Source organism: Phaenicophaeus curvirostris, chromosome 6 (genome assembly GCF_032191515.1).
Source record: "Phaenicophaeus curvirostris isolate KB17595 chromosome 6, BPBGC_Pcur_1.0, whole genome shotgun sequence".
Taxonomy (NCBI): Eukaryota; Metazoa; Chordata; class Aves; order Cuculiformes; family Cuculidae; genus Phaenicophaeus; species Phaenicophaeus curvirostris.
This window is the reverse complement of record NC_091397.1, coordinates 17411472-17436469: the sequence shown is the minus strand read 5'-3', so window position 1 is coordinate 17436469 and position 24998 is coordinate 17411472. Positions and strand designations below refer to the sequence as shown.

Genomic DNA, 24998 nt, shown 5'->3' with positions numbered 1-24998 from the left:
TTCACTGCAGAACTTATTCAATTTGAAATCCATACTAAATAGTCAAGAATGCCTTGGAAACTCATGTTAAGGACAACAGTTATTGTCAGGGAATTTTTTTTCCCCTTAATTTCCCCTGAATACCATTTTAGATAATTTTCATAAGCAAAACTGTGATAAACTATTTGCATCCACAGCTTCTCTCACAGAAAAGACAAAAATAAAATCAAGTCTCTCCTCTTCCAAATGAATTTGGCAATTAGCATTTGCTTCAGAAGTATTTTTGGGTATAGTGATGAAGCATATGATACTACTACAACTGTGACATCTGTATAATAATATATTTATTCACAACAACATACCAGGTCTATGAAGCTGGAAAATATGTAAAATAGTATTTACTTGGTCACTGGTTGCTGATGGAACTTCTGACAACCCCATGACCATGTTGGTTTTCACACTGATCAAAAAATAATACCTGGATTAATATTTTTACCTCCTCACTGCCAGCACCTGTGCATAGCTTGTTTCCTTTAAAATATTCTCCACACCTTCCCTAAGGGCCCACTGCAATCTTCCTTTTTCAGAACTGCATTATTTGAAAATGAAATTTTAAATGAACCTTCTCTGAACATTTGCTCCAGAGAAAACACAAATAAAAAGTTGGATTATATTAGAAGCTTCTGTTAGCAGTAAAATTAGTTGCTCTGAGCAGCCATGTTAGCTAGAAGAAAAACCATGAAACCGTAAACTTCTTCCAAACCAAGAAAATTATTAATTACTAAGGGCAGTAAAAAAATAATTCAGAAATTATTACTTGAGAAACACAAGTTAATTAAACATATGGGGGTTTTTTTCAGTTTAGTCAGCAGTTTGTGCTTGTAATTAAGACATTACTGCTCTCAAGGAAATGCTTTAGTATTATTTGTTAAGCATGGTATATACAGTGTGTCTGCAATCTATAATATCATAGAATCATAGAATCATTTGGTTGGAAAAGACCTTAGAGATCATCGAGTCCAACCATACCTGTCCACTACTAAACCATATCCCTGAGTCTTCATCTACACATCTTTTAATACCTGCAGGGATGGTGGCTCCACCACCTCCCTGGGCAGCCTGTGCCAGTGCCCGATAACCCTTTCAGTGAAGAAATTTTTCCTGATGTCTAACCTGAACCTCCCCTGGCACAACTTGAGGACATTTCCTCTCATCCGTCACTGTTTATCTCATTACTGAAAGCAACTCTGATTCTGAATATAATTTTATCCAGAAAAATGAAGTAACTACATCAATACAATGTTGTCTTCAATTTAAAACCAGAAAACCACAATAAGATAATGCGTACATGTAAATGTAGTTCTCCACTTTTTATTTACAGCCGGTAAATTTGAGTTAAACACATGACAATTAAAACACATTTCACCAGCTACTTATAAAATTGAGCACTATTTTGTTTGATGTTGGTCGAAACAGGAAATTTAGAGTGATGACTACCGCTACATCTGTTAGCAGTCCTTACATAACACCAGATGTGGGATTGATGTATCTGTATTTTTGTCCTCTCCTGTGAATTGCCAGTGATCAAACAGGCAAAAACATAATGACAGGATGATTGGACAAGTTTAACATGAAGGGAATTGTTCAAGACATTCATAAATCACTGCACAAGCACACACATAGTGAAGGAAAACTTATTGTAATGTCACAGATATGCAAACTCATTTATATCTACAATGAATTTCAAATGCAAGTGCATTAATTCTAGAAAAAGGTTTTGACATCTTAACCAATAGCCTTTTGAAAGATGTGATGCTCAAGGACACACAAAACTAGATGTAAATGTTTCACAAAAACTAGATGTGACAAAGCAGTAATGTAAGAACAAATATAATTTTCCACATTTTTGTTACTAAATTATCCTCGTATAATGAGCTCTGGTATGAAATTCAGATGCTAAAAGGAGGAATCACGTACTTAAATGTAGCGGCATTGTAAAACAAGCATTTTGGGAAAAGCTGCTAAAGCATCAGCCATACTTAGCTTTTTCTATCGCTAGAGCCAATCTGCGAATGTTTGCTATGCAACCAGCTGCTGCCTCCTGCAGAGTTTCATCTGTAGAGCCTACCATAGCCAGTAGGAGCTAGTAAAAATGCAAAAGAGAAATAGTATAAGAAAAACAAAAACGTATGCTATTATTTAAATAATATTCAAATTGTATCTAGAACAATTGCATGCATTTACTCACATACATAATAAAATACTAAAAATATATTAAAAGCACTGATATTTATATATACGCATACATATATATACTTTTGTAAACCTGAAGTTGTTAGCATACACATAGAGCACAACACTTTATATTTTATCATATTTGTATCTGTAATTCCACAATTTCATGTCTGATTTTGTTTACTGTATCATGCCTGTCTATTGAGTATGATGGGCTTTTTTCTTGTAAGCAGAAATTGCATATACTTTAATTGGAATTATGGTTCCCCCCGAGATACACCAGTATATTTGTACAAGTTCAAGATGTTTAATAAACAAAGGCATACTTTTTTTTGGCTTTGATTGTGAAACTGGATCCAGGTGGTTGTACTCTTGAGTCCCATTGACTGCAGCAGGTTTCATTATTGTCACAGAAAACCACTCACATTAAATTCCTTGATCTGCGCATATCAGTTGTAAACATTTGCATGTAAAAGTGAAAAACAAAAGCTTAAAAAAGGTGCCAAACTTTTGGAGCCAATTCAGCTTTTTAGTCATGTGGACTAGATCCTTTACTCTGGAAGTCATCCAATTTTTTTCAGTGGAAATGCCCTTGGAGTAAGGTATTGTTCAACTCAAGCATGGCATAAGACAGGCCTTCATGATAAAACATTTTTTATATATCAGTAAACCATTAATAATGGATTTGGATCTCAATTCCTCAGTGTGCTACGAGTCAGTGATGCAACTGCAAATGCAATATATGCTGGAAAACAGAAGACTCTTGCTTAGCTTAAGTCAGCTCCATGCAGTCCTCAGATGTCTGAAAATCTGCCAAGCTTAGTGCGCATTCAGGTATTTTGAAGCTCAGACAGCTCTCATTAAAATCTGTATTTTCAGTCTGTGATACTTAGGATTCTGTGTTCACCCAAACAATGTCGAGTCAAACCACAGAGAAATCTGTTATCACTCAACTCTGGTGCATATTTTTCATGCAGCTAAAATACTACATAAAATCATGGACTGCTAAATATAAAACCATAAATTGAATGCAGACATCAAATTCGTATGCTACCTTTTTCTAACCTTCCTGCAATCGTGAGGCATGGGCCACAGCTGCACACATATGGCATTTGCTTATAAAGATCAAAGCGTTTTATACTTGAGGAAGTATTTGTGTTAGCCAAATGTACAAAACAAGCATCTTGCCAGTCACCTTTCACCCTCTGACCCCTACATGTAACTTGCAAAGGTGCCTATGATGGGCCTGAATGTTGTCAAAAAGAGTATTATGTAAATAAAGCATCAATGATAATTTTTATAGCAATTCTTCCTGTAATTTCCCTTAATGTAACCAGATATCTGTGTACAAATAGCTAGACAAGAATTCTTGAAGTGTGAACACTCCTAAAGAGATACGAGACAGCTAAAATGACAGGAGCATAAATGATATGAGAAAGGTTTATGGTCTTATACGTTATATTCTTACATGCTATTTGCATTCAAATGTTGGGCCAGGGGCAGCCACCAGAGAAGTCAGGGCAAGTTTCACCTCTGACTTCAGCTGGCAGGAAGATGAAGCTGCACATCATCGGTTATATGATTATTCACTACATCTTCACAGACCTAGTGAAAGGCTTTTTCAGTGTGTGAGTGCAGAACTCAAGCTTTCATAATAATTTCAGCTTGTTATCAGTTCGAAATAGCAGAAGTTCATCAGAAAACTCATGTATTGGAGATACAGCATCTAATAGTAACAGAGCAGAAAGCAAAACTAGACCTTTGCTCTTATTATGACTACACTAGGACTTGATCCAAGGTTATTTATTTCTTTTAACTAGGACTTCTTCCTAGGCTCAGAAAAATAAGGAAAATAGATATTTTTCTGTTACTTCCCATGCAGAGATCAATATTAAAGCAATACCAAGGTGGGGGGGGGGGGGGGGGGAGCCGCGTGTGAGGTGGAAAGAAGGGAAGGGGGAATGTACCCCTTGTTGTAGGAGTATTTTGAAAAATCAGTGTTTGGTATCAAAACACAGCCTACTTAGTACACAAGACTGGTTAAAAGTACCCAAATAGATGTCTAAAGAATTAGTAGTACAAATGCAACCAATGCACACAGCAATTTTTATAAAGGTAGCAAATACTGACTTTTTTCCTTCCGAGTTCAGGAGATCAAGGATCAGTTCCTCTCTATTTCATTGTTCTAAATCGCTTGACAGTGGTAACATCCATAAGAACTGCCACGTCATACAAAATCCTGTACTACACTGTCTCTGGATTTTCACAATACAACCTCAAAGAAATATTCTTGGAAACGCAGCCTAATACAGTAGCTGCCTCCGTGGACTGAGGATATAAAGCAGCATTTGTCAGTCAACCTACTCCTTTTGTGCTAACGAAATGGTAGCTGAGAAGATTACTTAAAATGCAAAATATTTCAATATAAGTAGATAAACCCATATTTAAGAATCTAACTTTGAATATTTTTTATAGAAATCTTGTCTTAAATGAAATAAAACTTTATTCTTTCTGTAGGTACCAGGAAAGCTGTAATTCTTTCACTTTCTGACTGCCGCTCCTTGACCTTTTCATGGGTTCAGTTCAACTTACTGGCAATTTGGGTCATCCAGTTCAGCTATGGAAACATGTTCATAGACCATAACCACATATCAGATAGATTTGACAAATCCAAGAACTTTTTTTTATTTCAATGCACCAGTGCAATATAACATGTTCTTTTTCTTGGTGCAATGCCCCTGAACTTCTTGTCTCCCTTCCCTTTTTACCATTCAGGTATTGTTTTCTGACACATGTAAATGTTAGCAGATGTGAGAAGCAGTAAAAAAGCATGTGGTATAAATGCTTCTTTCTGGCACATAAGAGGCACTTTCCACAGACAGAGAAAGCATTTGCAGCACTATGTAGCCTTCATTTTCTGTTGGCAGGTATCTATATTCTAAGGCAAGAGTCCAAAATTTTTTGCACAGTTAGCATGTCATACCAGCAAATAAGCACAAATACAAGCTGTTTGGAGAACGTACAGAGCACATGTAGCATTTCTGGGTTCCAAAAGCAAAAGCAATGCACAGCCAAATCATTTAAATATTCAGAACAATTAAGAAGATTTTGCTATTACTATCCCAGCTTTAAAATATCACAGAATTGGGACACCATATTAGGACTGCACAATCACAGAGTGATTCAGAATGAAAGCGATCTCAGAAGGTCTCTAGTCCAATGTCACACTCAAGACAGAGTCAGCTAAAGGTAGACCAGCTGCTCAGAGATTTATCCAGCCTGATCTTGAAAACCTCCAGCAATGGAGATGGCACAGCCTCTTCGGGCATCCTATTGTACTGTTTGACTCTCCTCACAGAGAGAAAGGTTTTCCCCACACTCAGAGACTCCTGTTTCAGTTCGTGCCTGTTGTCTCTCATCCTTTTGCTATGCATCACTGTGAAAAGCCTAGCTCCCTGTTTTTGATGACTGATGCCTTATAGGTGATGGAAGGCTGCCATTTAGCCTCCTTGAAGCTCTCTCTTCTCTAGGCTGAAAAAGCCCAGTTTCCTTAGTTTCTCCTCACAGGGCAAGTGCTCCAGCTCTTGACCATCCTGGTGGTCCTCTGCTGAACCTATTATTGTTAATCCATAGCTTAACCATATTGGAGGGCCGAAGTTGGGTGCAGTGTTCTTTATGGGGTCTAGTAAGTACTAAGGGGAACAATCGCTTCTCTCAATCTCCTTGCTGTGCTCCTGTGCATGCAGCCCCATATTGTGTTTTCTTTGCTGTCATAACACACTGCTGGCTAATGTTCTGCTTGCTCCCTACCAAAATCTCTATGCCCTTTCCTGGAAAACCGCTCCTCAGCCATTCAGTCCCTTGCCTGTATCACTGCAAGTGCAAGCAAAGTCCTTGCTGAATTTCATAATGTTCCTGTTGGCTGACTCCCACTCTGCCTATGTATCTCTGAACGGCAGCCCTTCCCTTGAATGTATCAAAACTGTGTCCCCTGCCCTAAGTGGTGATTCTGTATAATTTCAAACTTTACGACTACACAGTCCACTGCCTCCTCCAGGTCACTGACAAACATGTTAAATGGGACAGGTCCCAACAGGGATAGCCCTTCGTCACTGTCCTTGTCACCAGTTCCCAGGTAGAGTACAACCTGTTAACTACTACCCTCTAAGCTGAATCATCCAACCATATTTAATCCATTTAGTTGTTCACATATCTAGAGTATCATACATCCTAACTCGGATAGAAGGACACTTTGGGAAACAGTGTTGAAAAGCTTGCTAAGGCCAAGGCAAAAGACATTCACTTATCTCCTCTCATCTACAAACTTAAGTACATAAAAGGCAATCAGGTTTACCTTTGGTAAATCTATGTTAAAAGTTCCAAATAATTTTCTCCTTCCTGTGCCCAGAAATATGTTGCAGGAGTACTACCTCTATAATTACTCCAGAGACCAACATGAGGCTGACCAGTCTGTAGTGCCCCTGATCAGGAGGAGGAATTGTTGCTCTCAAGACACGCTTTGCAGACTATCATCATTGGGTCTTATGTTTTCTGGCATACCAAAATGCAAAAAAAATGGGAAAATCTTTTGTTCCTCAGTGCCATAGTAAGAGTTAAGGAGGTAAGCCATAACGTATCCTTCGGTATTCATGCATCAGGAACAATGCCACCTTCCACTGTCTGATAGTGCAGCTTCCTTAAAGTACTATCCTTACAATCACAAAATAACCTGTCAAAAAATTATTTCCAACAACTTAATGTAAGCATCGATATAAAAAGTTGTGAAAGTGTCATTCCAAATTGGGTATGGATCCTTGGATGAGTAATACAATAATAAAAATAGGCTAGTAATTCTGTTTTCTATGAAGATGTCTTTCTGGAATTTTTCTCTTCTACAGAAGAAGTAGCTCAAGGGGATAAGAAGGCTCTGGGGAGACCTTATAGAAGCTTCCCAGTACATGAAGGAGGCCAACAAGAAAGCTGGGGAGGGACTTTTTACAACACTATGTAATGATAGGACAAGGAGGAATGGCTTTAAATTGGAAGGGGGAAGATTTAGATTAGACATTAGGAAGAAATTCTTCATTATGAGGGTGGCAAGGCACTGGCACAGGTTGCCCAGGGAAGTTGTGGATGTCCCCTCCCTGGGATTGTTCAAGGCCAGGCTGGATGGGACCTTGAGCCGCCCGGTCTAGTGGCGAAGGGGTGGAACTGGATGATCTTTAAGGTCCCTTCCAACACAAACCATTCCATGATTCTACAATTTTAAAGCAGAAAAGGCATAGACAAGTTTTGCAACAATAAATCCTGCATCTGACAAAATCTGAGGTATTAGTGATGCTCCATATATGGGTACAATAACTTGTAAGTACTCAGTTTCCTTCGATCATAGTCATTGCAGCTTCAAGGCTCACAGGTGGGAAGCAGGAAACACAGGAAGCAGTGTTTTAAGAAAGAATACAGTTTTGCATAACTTAATCTTTGAATAAGGGATTGGTCATGTGATGTTTGTACAACAAGTTTTCCAAAACAGTGGAAAGTGTAGAATAATACTGCTGGAAAGAGATTGCCTTATTCATATGAAGATAAAAGATCAGCCTATTCAATACTCTGGAGTCCTGCAAACACGAATGCAAACGATGCATAAAGAATAACTATAAAGTAATATCTAATGCCCTTTTTGTGGCTTCTTTATGTTGCTTGCGCTGAAAAAGAAATTTTATTTGATTTTTTTCTACTGTGAAGGAAATATGGACAAACTCCTTCAACAAGATTCATATCTATACTGGGAAGCTAGTCAGAGTTCACATAGAACTTAACATTCCTGGAACTAAAGACCTTTACTTCAGTACAACTGCAGCTTCTATCTGCTGTGCTGGTGATGACATCTTGTAGACTGACATAGCATTTCCAGTTGGTGGCAGGACTTGCCATTTTTTTTTAAATTTAGATTTAGTATCTGACTTTTTTTACATGTAACATTTCCTAAAGGATGCTAAATTTCTAGCACTGTGATTTTCTAATTGCGTAACACTTCTTTTCCAAAAACGACAATTCTCACATGCTTTTTATAAATCTAACCTAAAAGAAAAAAAATACTTTAAATAAAAGCATATGGTAGAAACTTATCCAAGAAAGTATCAGTCTCGATCCAGGCAGCATTTTGCTAACTTTCAACACCATATTCCACACTGGAAAATATTAAAGCACCTACTTTGAGTGTTATGTTACACGTATTCCTATGAAAATACTTCTCATAAAATTGGATTATAAATAATAAAACACACGTCATAATCAAAGCATAATGAAGGTTAAGCTAAGTCACTATTTCTAAACTAAAATTCAGGCCAATTTAATGATTTTCTCTTTTAGCTGAGTGAAATGCAAGACAACATGTACCATGCACAGCCTCATAAGAAGATGCTTGTCTAAGTTTTGCAGAATTTTGTGTTAATTTTGTTTTTCTCAGGCGGCACAGAGAGAACAGATTTCAGACGTAAACTCCTGTGCGCCAGGGAACACTCTGAGATAGCAGATACAAAAAATCCAGTACCAAGAAATTCCAGTAAAGGCAAAAGATGGGCAGGCCAGACACCTACTGTGCTGATTCCCCCTCATGTAAGTTCTCTCCTCTCTGGGACTAAAGTCAGAGCCTAGGTGTAGCCTAGTTCAGTCACTTGAAATGTGAGAAGGTAGAAACTGAAGCTCTCTGGCCAAGGTGTGACAAATTCTAGCAAGATTGCACCTGGCTTCAAGTACGTCTGGGGCATGAGAAGGTCCGGAAGATGCAGTTTGGACTAAGGTACACATGAACATGGTGACAGTCAGCAGGCTGGCCAGCAGCTGTTTCTTCTTTCTCAGCTTTCTTTCCTCCCTCAGAAAACCAGTGAAAGTGCACCAGGGGCAGGCAAACCTGTGCACTCTCTGCAAACAGGTGCAGTCATGTTAGGATGAGAACAAACTTGTCTGCAAGTGCACTCCCAGATATTAAACTGTGTCACCTATCTCAGGATTTACAACAAATGACTTGTCCTCTGCAAGTTGTTACTTTCTCCTAGGTGACTGCCTGTAACAAAACAGCTGTTGGTAAACTGAATCTCACAAAATGCTGGGACAAAGGAGAAAGAAGAATAGGGCTTGATAGATTCAATGAAGTATTCTGACCATCTTATTACTGGTAGTCTACTGTGAGATGTTTACTCTTTCTTTAGAATATGCAGCTTCAGTGAACTTTAACTGATTTTATGTAATGATGGATTTGAAGTATAGAATCTTGATTTTTTATGCATTTTTCATGTTTGGGGTTTTTTATGTTTTACTTTTTATGTTTTTTATGTTTGGTTTTCTTCTCTGCCATCTGTCCCTTTCTTTCTATTATTTTGTTTAGTCACCTCCTGTATTACAGCTAAACCAAAAGGTATCTGGGACAAGGAACACATTTCTCAAACATATCTGAATTTTGCCTACTATAATGGGCACAGCACTCTTGAAACAAATCTGCTTTAGTTCACACTAATAAAATACAAAATAAGAATATAATTCTCATACTCTCTACTAAGGTTCAACATGGCATTGCATTGCTTTGGAGAAATACACACAACCCAAATGCCTAGCAAGAATTATAATACAGTACACACTTTAAATACACATACATACTTCCAAGTTTTTATATATATATATAAAATATGAATAAACCCTACAGCGCTCTCTACACCTCATCTGCATTAATTGACTATTTCTTACATAGTTATTTAGAGAAGGATGACCGACCCCCTTCTGTGAAAAAACACAATAAATGGGCAGAGAACTCTAAATATCAGAGACAGAGAAAGTGAAGAAAATGCTAAATGGCAAAATGTAAAAAATAGTTTTAGAAATGTAAACTTGCAGGTCATTTTAAATTTAAAATACGCTGAGTTTCAAGTTTTTCCTATCTCAAGTTTTTACTTATAGGACTTCAGAGGGATATTTCCAACAATTTCAGATATATGCCTAACTAAATAGAAACATGCCATGCAAACATAATGTAGCTAAATAAAGCTAGTAAAAAAAATTATTTCTAATCTTTGTTTAAAAGGTACGATTGTATGTAACCAATTGGAGTCCTTAAAGACAGATAGTCTGAATCTACGTTCAGCTGAAAGAAGTTTGGTGCAATATTAAGAAAGAATTCAATTGTCCTCAACATTCCAATGTACTAAGAGTCTTATGGGATATGAAATTAATCCCACAAAAAGCAACAGGCAGATCTGATAATCCAGAAGTGATGAAGCCCAGGGTCTTAGAGCATACTTTTATTTGAACCACTTTCTGTTTTATTTTTATTTCATTGTAGTTTTCAAGAGAAGATTAACATATAAAAGGCTTTTGGTGGGATGGAGAGAATAAAGAACTTCTTCATAATCTCAACAGAGTGACGTTTTAAAAAAAACTTTTTTTCAATTCACTGGAGATTCATTTCATTAAGATTAAACCAGGATCCTGTTTAATTACTGCATGTAATGGACATTTAAAAGACTAAACTTGTGTCATAGACGTTCCTCTCCTTTCATAATTTAGTTGGACTCAGCAACATGCTTAGGACTGTCCTTCCTTTATATTGCTTTCACCCTGACTGATCTTTCTTCTTTTTATTTCCTGCTCCTTTTCCACACTTACCAGATTTTTCACACTTACCAGCTTTTTCACACTTTGCTTTCTATTTCATTTTACATAAGCATAGCTTTTACCTTGCCTTTCCTTCCCAAACATTACTGAGGAGGTAATATGGGAAATAGAGAAAGAATTTCTAAATCAGTTTTTGTTTTCCAAATTTGTTAACATTACTGTCATTATGAATACTGTCATTTTGCATGTCTGTCTATCTCTAGCAGTCATTTGAAGATTACAGGAAAGTTAAGAAGGAGCACTTGTAAATAAACTGTCAGCAGCAAGTCAGAGGGAAAATAGCTTTAATCTGTCCATTAACCTCACACACTGAAAGGTTCTGCCTGACTTTCCAGCAATACCATGAAATCAAGATGCCTTTTTTTTTTCTCTAGGTCATCTGGTATTCCCGAAGTGCACTATAGCTAGTCTGTCTTTGAAAACAACCCTGAACTGCAGCAAAGAGGCACCTCAGTTTCCAGGCTAGTGACAAATTTTGCAATGTTTAGCTCAAGTTGTATCTTATCCAGAGAATAGGGTACAAAATCTGGCTAGTATTTTTAAAGCATGTTAGATCTACTGGTATGGGTGAACTCACTTCAAACTCTCTTCTGTATTCAATTCCAAGTATTGATTTTGATCTCTCTGCCTATACATGATTGTTATAATCAAAACCACCAGACTGCTTTTGCTAGTAGATCTTACATATCAAAGTCTGGAGATATAAGCAGAATGTTCTTGCTGCAGACCCATACAATAGCACTTATTTCAAATAATGAGCCAGGGTTTTTTAAAGCTGGGGTTTTTGTGACATGCAAGAAGACTGATCTATAATCTCATATTTTTAGATGTGTGGGTGACAACACTGCATATATTTACATGAACTGGAAGATGAGTGGTATGGTTCAACTTATAGTCTGGTTTTAGACCACTAAATGTACTTAAAAAATGTTCAATGAGAATATAAACAAAAGAATAAATGGTAAGAACACAGCTTAACTTTATTCATACAAATATGAAACTCTGAATATGATGAAGGAAGAAATGAGCTGCTGCTGTTTGTGGGCATAGGTCTATGTATAGTCCGCACATTCAGTCATATCGGTAGATTTAAATATATAATACCAGAGAATTAAACATACAATGAACACAGAGTAGAAGTTACTTTTCAAAATTGTCAAACCGCTTCTTTTTTGTCATTAGAGAAAAACATAAGGCACAAATTATTGTATACTGAAGAGTCAACTTCCCGTAACCAACCCTAATTTCTGAGTCACTTGGGCATTGGTTTACACAGAGTGTGATATAGTGACCATAAAATATATTCACTTGTGCTGGAAATTTGTAGGCTTTCCTAAAGTTTGTGCTGTGGAAAAACATTACCATGCACACACTGTGACAGGTAAATGCTTCGGCTTTTTTGGTTATTAAAAACATAGGGGAGGGCTTGAATTAGCCCTCAATTCAGATCATGTTTAACCAAAGTATTTGTTATTTGCATATAGTTGTCTAGAGTAGAGTTACACAGATACTTTCCAAAAAAAGAAAAAAAGCATGTCCCTAAAACCACTGAAGGACTCACTCTGGCCACGAACTGCTTGAGTAGCTGCTGGATTTTGGAAGCTCTGTGAGATTAGAGATTTTCAAAGACACTGTGTAGCCTGCAAGCAAGCAGTAATACCTGACTGATTGACTGTAAGAAGCTAATCCAGTCTAATGACTTAAGATTTGTGCATATTGCACAATACAATGTACAGAGATAAACAGCAAATAGACCCAGATTCATCCCACATATCTGTGGTCAAGGTAAGACAGTAAGCAAGAACTGGTGCAAGACAGGACCTCCAGAGGGCAGTTCTGGTTTTAGGCATTCCAAATACCTCCTGGAGATTTTCAATTGCAATTCATAACCTGACCCTGCCCTCACTCAAGTCAGGACAGAATTCTTATCAGCCTCATGATCCCTTTAGACCTTATGCCAAAGTACCAAGCACTGACCAGGAATATTATTACTAAAGTCTATTCCATAATCTACATATTGCAAAATGGACTTCTCCTCAGCATCTTTCCCTTGAAAGTGAGAGCAATAAGATGTGCTGTATTACTTAAAGATACGGCAGAGTGCTCTTTGATTACAATGATTTGGGCTTGAAGCCAGTTTGAACTGAATGATTGATTCTATAAAAAAAGAACAAAGTTTTCATAGATGACAACAATGAATGCATAATTCTGTACATTAAAGACTCCCGAGTGCCAATTCAGCCTCTATTTACACATATGTATACATTTATATGTGTATAAATATACGTATATTGTTCTTTGTATTCATCTTCTTTGAATAGCTCTTTACATACAAGGAAACTATTTTTGATCAGCTGAATGCCAAAATAATTACCTGGCATTCTGCCCTTGTGCATTAGGCCCAGCATCTCTCAATCAATGAAACAAATTTTAATATCTGACAATTTGTCTAAGACATTATTCTATAAACATAGAAATATTTTAGTATTTTAATCTTTCTTATTATTGCCAAATTAGAAAGAAAGAAACATTTCACAGAGTGTCAAGGATAAAACTCATGCAGGGAGCTAAACAATTGCAAGAAGCTATTCAGTGTATTTCTGTGGTTTGGAAATAGTGCCAAGTCGGAAGGAAAAGACATTCTCTGCATTTTCTAAAGCAAGATAAATGCAGAAAAGAAATATAGATGAAAGATGGAACTGCTGTCTATGGACTCTGCCAGATTCCTTGGCTTTTTGGCACACCTATTGAAGCTGGCAGACTTAGCCAGTAGCAATCTTTTCCATTAAAAGGAGCAGCATATATTTTGGTTTAACATACTTGTTTGCGCATTTTTAAGCTTCAAAAATGTCTATTTAAATTTTTTTTTAATGATTCCTTCTGCACAGTTGGCTGCAATTGCACTTATTTGAAGTGGCTCATTTATCACTAAAAGAGCTGCAGGGCACAGCTACTGCTAAACAGCTCCAACAAACCTACAGCTTAGTGGGACAAGCGTCTTTTTATAAGAGTAAAAGGTGTTTCAAATGTGCCAAGAGGAGCTTTATGCCAGCCTCTAGGTTTGCTATCCAAACGTTACTAAATTAGAGATCTCTTGAAGCACAGACTTTGGGCAAAGATAAGCTGATCTCCCCTAGGCTGCTGTTTTTTCCCATCTGGGATCAGCCAGATTTTAACTGAACACTTGTTACCTATCATAAACGTCAGTAACGTGAAATTTTGAAAAATCATGTAAAGTCTGAACCTTAACATACACTGAAGCTGAAATTCATTATCTTTGGCAATGGTGCAAAAGCAAAATGTTTTACATGTAAGCACCCCTGCTTTATGAATGGCGAAATTTTGCCTATTAAGAAAGTAAAGCCTTACTGATTTCTGCCTTTTGGGGTTGAAACTGCAAGGATATGTGCATACCTGGCAGTTGCTAACACAACAGAAATTGCAGTGGCATAACCTTGTCAATTTTCATTAACTCTTCTGAAATGAAATAAAACATGCCAGTATTTCCCTTATTTTATGGAATATCTCTCTCATACCTGAAATTTTAATGTGTGATGTGATCAATACATTTGTGGGTAAAGGGACTGGACATCCTTTCTGTTGCTAACAGAACTGCAGAAATTTTGCCATCTAGTGCCCTCTTTCTTCATGTCCAAGAACTGTAAAAACTAATTCATAACAAGCAACAGGCATCAGCTTGAAGTATGTGCCAAACATGCTGTATCTCCAGCATGAACTGTGGAGCCTGAATAGAGCCAACCGTGACAGTTAAAAAGTGAGTACTTCTCAGCTTAAAATAAAAATATAAATATGCAAACACATACTACAGTGCCCCAATAATAATATTATTATGTACATACATGAAATATTTATGAATTTATAAAGATTTTATCTTAAACTTTGCTTAACAATGTAAAACTCTACATTCTGTATTCAATGGTCTCACCAAAGGACCCCGCAATGAAGAAACAACCCTACAGCCAAATTGTCCTAAAAGAGTAAGTGCCAGTTGCTAGTGAATCACCTCCTGAGGAACCTGAGCATATATAAGTCTATGGGACCTGATAAGATGCATCCCAGAGTCCTAAGGGAATTGGCTGATGTGGTTGCCAAGCCACTCTCCATGATATTTGAAAAGTCATGGCAATCAGGAGAAGTCCCTGGTGACTGGAAGAAGGATAATGTTCCCATTTTTAAAAAGGGTAGAAAAGACGACCCTGGGACCTACTGACCTGTCAGCCTCACCTCTGTGCCTGGGAAGATCATGGAACAGATCCTCCTAGAAGCTGTGCTAAAGCACATGGAGGACATGGAGTTGATTAATGGCAGCCAGCACGGCTTCACCAAGGGCAAATCCTGTATGACCAACTTAGCGGCTTTCTATGATGGGGTAACCGCAGCAGTGGACACAGGTAAACTGACGGATGCAATCTGTCTAGATTTCTGTAAAGCCTTTGACACTGTCCTTGACAACATCCTTCTCTCTAAATTGGAGGGATGTGGATTTGATGGGTGGACGGTATGGTGGATAAAAAAACTAGTTGGATGGTCGTATTCAAAGAGTACTCGTCAATGACACAAAGTCCAGATGGAGACCTGTGACAAGTGGTGCCCCTCTGGGGTCCGTACTGGGACCAGTGCTGTTTAATATCTTCATCAATGATATTGACAGCTAGATCAAATGCACCATCAGGAAGTTTGCAGATGACACCAAGCTGAGTGATATAGTTGCCACACTGGAAAGACAGGATGTCATCCAGAGAGACCTGGACAGGCTGGAGAAGTGGGCCTGTGAGAACCTCACGAGGTTCAACAATGCCAAGTGCAAGGTCCTACACTTAGGTTGGGGCAATCTCTGTTTTCCATACACGATGGGGGATGAAGTGATTGAGAGCAGTTCTGCAGAGAAGGAGTTAGGGTTGCTGTTTGATGAGAAGCTCGACATGAGCCGGCAATGTGCGCTTGCAGCCCAGAAGACCAACCGTATCCTTGGCTGCATCAAAAGAAGCATGGCCAGCAGGTCAAGGGATGTGATTCTGCTCCTCTGTTCCTCTCTTGTGAGACCTCATCTGGAGTATTGTGTCCAGTTCTGGAATCCTCAACATAAGAAGGCCATGGAACTGTTGGAACGGGTCCAGAGGAGGGCTACAAGGGTGATCAGAGGGCTGGAGCACCTTCCATACGAGGACAGGCTGAGAGAGTTGAGCTTGTTCAGCCTGGAGAAGAGAAGGCTCTGAGGAGTTCTTATAGCGACCTTCCAGTACCTGAAAGGGGCCTACAAGAAGACTGGAGAGGGACTACTCATAAAGGCTTGTGGTGATAGGATGAGGGGGAATGAAATGAAATTGGAGAGGGGCAGATTTAGGCTTGACATAAGGAAGAATTTCTTCACCATGAGAGTGGTGAGACAGTGGCACAGGTTGCCAAGGGAAGTTGTGGCTGCCCCATCCCTGGAGGTGTTCAAGGCCAGGCTGGATGGGGCTTTGGGCAGCCTGATCTGGTGGGAGGTGTCCCTGCCCATGGCAGGGGGGGTGGAACTATATGATCATTAAGGTCCCTTCCAACCCTAATGATTCTATGATTCTATGATTCTATGATTCTATGATCCTTGTACTGAGGGGCCCAAAACCGAACACAGGATTCAAGATACAGCCTCACCATTGCTGAGTACAGGGGGACAATCACTTCCCTAGTCCTGCTGGCCAGACCACTTCTGATACAAGTCACGATGCTGTTGGCCTTCATGGCCACCTGGGCATACTGCTAGCTCATGTTCAGCTGGTTGCTGACCAGCATGCCCAAGTCCTTAATAATTCAATAAAGCAGACCACAGAGTAAGGCTAAATATTATTTCTAGGCACCGGTACATTGGACAGACACTTTAAATATTAAAAAATGTAAGACCATGAATGGAAAGTCTGATCATCTGCATTTCAGATATGTACTACAATCAGTAAGTTCCTCTAGCCCAAAAATAATTAGTTCTGTATATACAATGGAATAAGAAAGGGAGAAAATGGACTTGTTCATAGTGTAGCACATCAATAATATCTTTAAATAAAAGTTTGGATAATAAAAGCATCTCAAAACAACGCAGAGCACAACAGAGGCTAATTTACTCCAGCATCACGTAGGCTTCAGCACCAACACACACATGCAAAAAAATGCCAACAGCACCAGCTATGGCTCCTATGCGGTATAAATGCCTTCAAGTCTGGGTGATTGGCTACTATTCAGTGGTCTTGTTTACCCACTTTTCACAAAAAGCTTACTGTCAGTATTTGGTATTTACGTTTTACTTACGATAATGGAGTTGCAGCTATGAATTAGCAGTAATTGTATCTTGGTTTGTTTGAACTACCAAATATGATCAATACAAATATTTTATTTTTCTACCACTCCATTCTTATTGGGTGGTTCACCACCATCTTGTTGTGTGCTACATTTAAACTGAAAGTTTTCTGGGGTTGACTTTTTCTTATGCAGGTATACATTGCTGCCCAGCAAAGTGAGCTCTTCATCTAGAATCAATGGCTTTAAGCATCATTACAACAAATAGAAAAAAAAAAATAAGTAAAAAAAAAAAAATACCTTTACTATTTGTTATTTAATTAGCTTGCAACTCATGCACAAAATTTAAGTCAAAGCATAAGAAGACCCTCACATGAGATACTGGAAATTACCTCACTAGAAAGATTTCCCTAAATGTTTTAACATATTTATGTACTTACAAACACAGAATTTCACTGGCAAGCACAACAGGCATTTTTTAGCTTCATAATTTACAATAAAAGCCACTGGTATACTTTTCATAGACCTTAATATAGTTGTGTCTACATAATTCAAAAGTATTTGCCACTTTCTCAGTCAGTGAATTCCTTCAGTTTTCTAATGAATCCTATCTCTGCCAGACCTGGAGATTTCCATTGTGGAAAGAAAATATTTCGTTTCAATGGCATTACAAGAAGAGTTAGTGTATTGGTCTCCTAAAATTTTCCTTTCCAAAATGATAAAATGCTTGAATACATTTTGTGGTTGCTTTTAAATTGTTAATTATTCTTACAAAAATTAGAGCTAACTCACGTAACATTTATTAAGTGTATTGACAACAATTCAAATGTGATTTAATCTCCTGGAAAAAGAAAATCAACTTATATGACAAGGTCTAAATTTACTGGCGATTCACATAAATAATATTACCTAATTTTTACTCCTGTGCATGGAGGCCAACATTATAGCATGCAAAGGTTTAACCTGGAGAATAGTTTCCAAAAACACATTGAAATTGAAGTAGAAAATCGGCTGAATATGAACTTTGAGGGCAATATTGTGGCCAAACAGAAAAATTAAAATCTCTGATGTTCAAACAGAGCTTAAATAGAAACAGGAAAGTTATGTAACCTGTTTCAAGTATTCATACAGATATTACTGGAAAAGTTAATTTTGTTCTGAAGTATATTGAAATTCAGTCCAAAAGGAAAGTTAAAAACCGAAACATTCAGAACTGACACACAAATATAATTAAAGAATTAAAAAGATAGAGAATCCATCAGAGATTACACTTGCTTACCTAATTAAAAAGAGGAGGATATGACCAGTAATTTGATCTTACTCAGTCAGAATGCATCTGAGAACAGAAGTTTTGTCAGGCTTCTAAGTTTATCAAACAATAGTATCATATTTGCACTTGCATAAGTTAAAGCTAGACAAACCTTAGGCTACAAATAAGGTGTAAATGCTTTTATGGGTAAGGTATTTAACTACTGGAATAAACTATGATGGCTCTAGTGGATTTTCCATCACTGGAATTTTTTAAGTAAAGAGTCAGTGTTTTTCTAAAAGATATACTCTATTCCAAACAGAAACAAATTGAAGTAATGTCTCTTGTTTGTACAGCTATCTCTAGTCTTGAATTCAGGTTGATGCCTGTTCCTTAGTCTGATGTCTAAAAATTTCTCCTGATTTCTGATGTCCCACGTCATTACCGGGTCTTTGAAAATATAAATCTTTTTTCCAGCACAACCATGAATTTTAACTCCAGAAAGAAGAAATATTTTTCTAGTGTCTGGTAGAAAGAAAGCATTGATTCATCTGTCACAGGTCATAACCATTGTTCTGTTCTCAGTTATAAGAACTTTGAGTGTGGAATGAAGCATAAAAGAAAAACTTCATAAACTGTATTTCTAAACTTCCTCCAAAATCACTCTATTTGTCTACTCAGAATTTCACATGGCGGCTGACATACACAAGTATTTTTGAACCTTTTTGTCACATAGCCTTGCTTGAGAAAACTGAATGTGTTTTGGGTGCAGTCATGAATAGGTGAAAACTTTGAATGCTGTTTTCTTTCACAACTGTGTGTATATATTTGTTTTGTGATTAACTGTTCACAGTAGTGGCAAAATGTGAAATATGAGAATCTGGCTGAAATTATTTTCCCTATGTAATTTTATTCCTGGTTTCTTGGACAGAAATGTGTATATACACATTGCGTAGTGAATGGTCAGAAAGTCTGATGCTCTGAGAAAGTCTCTGACCAACTGTTTAAGCACTCCACACCTGTGTCATTCATGCAGAGTAAATGTTTCCCTGAAGCATCAGACCTTCTGTGCATGCAAACACAGCACCTGAACATGTGCAGCAGAACACCTGGGATGACGCGTGTACTGCATAACCTAGTCGGAACTACAGTAGCTGTGACATTAATTCAACTGATCATGATTACTGAAACACTAGCTACCTGGTAAAAGGATGAAAAAATATCAAAGGAACCCAAACAAATTTTTCAGAAGTAAAAATATGATTGGTCCTGGAAAAAGGTGCACGTAACAATCCCTACAGAAATAAAAAGTATGCTCTCAGGCAGCTGTTTACTGGAGAGGCTAGAAGAATGAAAATACACAGATATCCTGCCATCTCCGAGAAGCATGGTGCAAAGATACCCAATAGCCCAGACAGAGTGCTGCAACTGCCATCTCACCTGTGCCAGGCAGACCAACTGAACAGACCAAGCAACATTCAGCACTGTACTGACTCTCGCATTAGAGCAACTAAATCTCCTCCTCTCTCTTTCCTTGCGATCTGGAAATGCCTCTTTAGCCTTTCTGAAACTCCAGTAACTGACTCTTTGTGGTAAGCCCTACAATTTCAGCATAGAAGTCAAGCTCATAAGTGCTGGTGGATAGGCCAGCTGTGCCCTGAGCTGTCATGGTGTCAACGACATATGTCAATATGTCAACCATCTGCTTCATGATCTGTTCAGCTCTTGCAACACAGAACAAAAGCACTCTAGAGAAACTATCATAGGTCCAACAGAACATATTTTCTCAGACCGCCCACCACATTTCATTTATTATATGGGCATCTTCACATAGGAACCACTATGTCTCACTGGTCTAGTATATTCTCCAAAAAGGCCTGTTTGTTGCTTCACTTTTGCTGTTTTGCCATTCAGGTATAACACAAGATATAAGCATTAGAAAGTGATTGGAACTGTCACAGCAGGAAAATTGCCCTAATTAAAACTAGGCTTTATTTAGGGTTAGAAACTCTAGATGACCACAGGTATTGTTCTGTTGTGGGTGGGAGAATTCCATTCCCTGAAAAACTGGGGCAAAATCAAATTACACACTTTATTAAAACAAGGATATGACTATACTGCAGTCACAGTACTAGAATAAGGCAAATCACCTGACACTGAGGTCCATGCTGCCAAAGCTCAAGAGAGCTAGTTCTGATGACTGCTCACTGAACTTTCATCACCTTATGGTCTAGGGAGATCAGATGACAAAGGTCTAGATTTCTCACATTTAATTAAACATGGATCTCTGAGCCCTGTTAACTTCAATATGTACACTAGTATTGAATTCTCTCTGGCTACATTCTAGTTGAAAGACAAATGCATTTTGCAAAATGCCCTGATATTCTGATTCCCAATTGTTCATATATATTGTGGTCCCGGTTCTGCAACTACATTTTTTTTTTTTTGGGCACAGACCAGAACATATGCATCCAGCTTTAGTCTTAATGTGTCATCAGCATGTGGCCAGGCTCTGCACCTGTACATAAGATCTGGAAACTGCTCCAGAGTCCTAATGTTTAGACTTGCCCATTTTACTTATTTGCCTTTATGTTAAGGATTTCTTAAAGATTTAAAGGAATAAAGCTTTAATGACAGCTCCATTTCTACTTATGTTAGAACAAAGTTTCCACAAGATGCTATTTCAAAATATCTGGATATTTAAAATACAGAATATTATTTATTAATAATGTTTTTGGGGGTTTAGATATATTTACTTTCACATTCTCCAGATTAAATGTCTGCAGCATCTGTAATTAGGCACTTCCATGAATGGTTACTTGAATATAACTGAAAACAATCACACAGAAAAGTTAAATATGTGCATGTAGCTTACCTATTTATTTGTAGCTCTTAGCACTAATTATGGGATGTGTTTAAAGAATTTCTTCAGCTGGATGGATTTCTTGCAATAATTTATATCTTCTGATTTTAAAAGCATCAAACTTGTTTTCAAGGCTTTTTACAATGGTAAATTGTTACTCCCCATTGTTATACATTTGCTGGGTGACCCCAGGACTTCAGATTCTACAGTATACACACTGACTTCAGTAGGACATTGAACAAAAGACAGTTTTCTTGAAAAGCTGGGCAGAACTCTTCTTAAAGATTTCACCTATTCAGTACATTCGACTGTGCATTGGCTGACAGTCTTTGGTAAAGATGTAATCAACCATATAATTAGTTGATTTAGTCTACCTGAAAACACACTCCACCAGATCTCAATTTTTTTGGTTTTAAAGGACTAGCAAGAACTACTCTTTCAAGCAAATTATTATCTTCCAAGGATATTTCATTTTTTTACAGCCAGTAAGAAAAATGGGCAGAGAGGAATTAATGTTTCTTTTCTCAGCCACATTCACAATCACCTCCTGGCTCTGAAGAGGTTCTAGTCTACGAAACTGAACAGCTTATGGCACAAATCAACAGTGCAGCTTTTTAAGGTTAGAAGTGACTCCACTGATATTCTGAATCATTTCAAAAAAATCTTTCACCCTTCCAAAAATCCTTTCCAAGGCTTTTGCATATTGTGATACTTAGCAGGTATGAAGAATTATGGTAGGTCCTACATGGCAATATGCAGTCAAAGGTGTTTTTATCTTAACACTCTTTAACCTCCTGATCAGGCTAGGTTGCATTGTAGATTCATTACAGCACTAGTTTCTTTTGCAGTCAGACTGATTTCCCCCCCAAAACCTGAGATCTTGAGAATTACAGAGGAGGTTTAGTCAAGCCTCATGAAATTCTGAAATACTTCAAGATATGTGGGATAGCACTGAATCTTTTAGTCACATACATTTGTAGGCCTGACCTAAAACTCAAGTGAATTTTCGTTCACAGAATGAATGTTTTATTTCTGAATGATACAGAGTGGTATTCAGACACTTTATCCTAACACATCTCCCTAAGTATCTAAACAACGGAGTAATTAAAACTGTTCATCTAACAGTATATTTTTTTTTTATATATATCCATCTGACCAAGTACAGTCATGAAGGAGTCTGCCACGTTAGACAGGGTGACTGTTTCTGGATACTGAATGGGAAAGCCCATTATCACAACTATGGCAGATTTCCCTAATTGAGTATACCCTGGGTATAGCTCAATAAAGTGAAAAAAAATGGAGACTATTCCTTAATTATCAAAAGATAAAGAAGTGGTTTGCAAAGATCAGTCATTATTTTCCATACTTCTTATTTATCCTCGTTATTATCCGTCTGATATAAATCAGGTTATCTGAACCACAGAATCATTTGGATTGGGAAGGTATCTCAGCAGGTTTTCTAGTCCAACCTCCTGGTCAAAGCAAGGTCAATACTGGACTCAGACCAGATTGATGATGGCTTTGTTAAGTCAGGTCTCTAAATTCCCTTGGATGGAGATTCCACAGCCTCTCTGAGTATCTGCTCCAGTGCTTCATCACCCTCATGGTAGAATTTTATTTTCTTATATCTAGATGGGACCCTTCAGATTCAATTTATGACCGTTGTCTGCTGTCCTCCTACCATGCACTTCAGTAAAGACCCTGCCTTTGTTGCCTTGGCAGATTTCTCTTAGACGCCGACAGGCTGCTATTAGGCAGTGCTGCCCAAAGGCCTTCTTTCTTGAAGCTAGACAAGCTCAGTTCCCTCACAATTCACCTGCTTCAGTCCCCAACTGTCTTCAAGGCCCTGTACTGGACTTGGAGTCCAAACTGAACAAAGTACTCTTGATGTGATTTAGTAAGTGCTAAGTCACCGGCCCCTGTGATTTTCACCACTCCTCTTTTCTCTCCTTTAACATATTACAGTAATTCTAGACTATCATCAATAATAAAAGATTACCCACCTATGATATTTTTCTGTACATGACTATTTATTTACAAGTGAAGATAAATGTTTTTAATTAGTCTAAATATTTTAACTAGGACTGAAAAATGAAGATTAACCTAGACCAAGATGGAATTATTATAGAAGTATAACATTAGAATCAGCTTTATACAGTACATCCAGTGTGCTACAACTTACAAAACCTAAAACTTGCATAATAAAGTGAATGAAAACAATAGATGACAGAAGTGCTGAAAATGGGTTGTGTCGGTTGAAAGGAAAGATAAGCAACATTAGTAAGTCATCAGACACTAGTTTCTAATTCAGCTGTAGTACAGTATACGAGGTCCAACACCAAAAAAAAAAAAAAAAGATGAGACTGTGCCTGTAACTCTTTTTATTTAACAAATTAAGAAAATCAACTATTATCACCTTCAAAATAGTTCTGTTTTATGTTGACACACAGCTGCATATGATTCTGCCTACACTCAAAGCAATCCTGCAGACTGTTTTCTGTAAAGCTGTTGAGAATCTGTCATTTTTGCTTTCACAACTTCTACCAACAAAAAATGCGTTCCTTTGAGCACTGACTTGATCTTTGGGAAGAGGGAGCCACATCTGGAGAGTAGGGTGGGGGCTCAAGCATAGTGGTACTGTTATTAGCTAAAACCAGCTTCACGGACAAAGCATTGTGGGCGGGTACACACCAACATTTTCCAATCAAGGTTAAGAAAATGTCTATATTTGAACACACATCCACTCATACTAAGTGAAGTACTCAAGCTGAGCCTTGCCTCACTGTGACAGGTTAGAACATGTTCTGTAACCATATCTTTGTCTCTCCCCTCCTACTTTTCATTCTTAAGCAATAGAGTTAGTCTTGTTTTCTTTGTATTGGACCTTCTATATTATTCTGTGCTATATAGTCAATATAATTCAACTGTTAAGATGTTTATTTCCAGCACTGAAAGGGTAGCTTAGCTTTGAGTCAGTTCAAGTGCTGGCATTTAAATTGAATCTTTAAATATTTTTTACTAGTGCATCTTCTTAACCTGATTACAGATACAGCCAACTACACATAAATGTATGATAATGCAGGACCATTACAGTGTGCCAGAAGTGAAACTGCTCACAATGAAGTGCATTATCATTAGTGCAGGCATAAATTCAACATTGTTAATGACACTGCATTGTAAGTCAACTCTTACTTTCAATGCATTTACCTGAACGTGAAGTAAAACGACAAGTCTCTAAATACTGAATCTTTCAGGAAATTTATGAAAATTGAGAACACCTACTACTTCCATCGCTAATGCCACAAACCTTATCTCTCCTGTGACAAAGGAAAAACTCTTCTGGCTTCAACTAGTGAGATATAACTTTGCATGAAAAATCCTTTTAAGAATAAAAATTCTTTCTAGAGGAAGTTGGGTTTTTTTCAGAATGTTATTATACCTTATTCCCAAAATAAGACCTTTTATAAGTTAATGCAGAATTTGCTGAAACAGCTCCAAGTAAACTATGCCTTTGTATCGGTCTATCTTCATTCGTCCCAAAATCCAGGTACTTTCATTTCCTAGGTGACTTTCTGCCATACTTGACAACTATCCATTAAGACAACCCAACTTCTTTTGCAAAAGTCACTTGTGAATGACAAAATGCTGATGTTAATGTCACTACCAGCCTAGGTCAAAGTCAGATACTCTAGAGGTGAATGTCCACATCAGACT

At 37.7% G+C, this 24998-nt stretch overlaps 1 protein-coding gene across 1 annotated transcript in view; it reads right to left on the bottom strand.

The window, feature by feature from the left end:
- Positions 1-1906: 1906 nt before the first annotated feature.
- Positions 1907-24998, bottom strand: part of ODAD2 (outer dynein arm docking complex subunit 2) — an 80943-nt gene continuing 57851 nt past the window's right edge. The window contains exon 19 of the mRNA XM_069859449.1: positions 1907-2122. Coding sequence (XP_069715550.1) covers positions 2009-2122 — 114 coding nt within the window. The 3' untranslated portion in view covers positions 1907-2008. The remainder of the gene's footprint in view (positions 2123-24998) is intronic.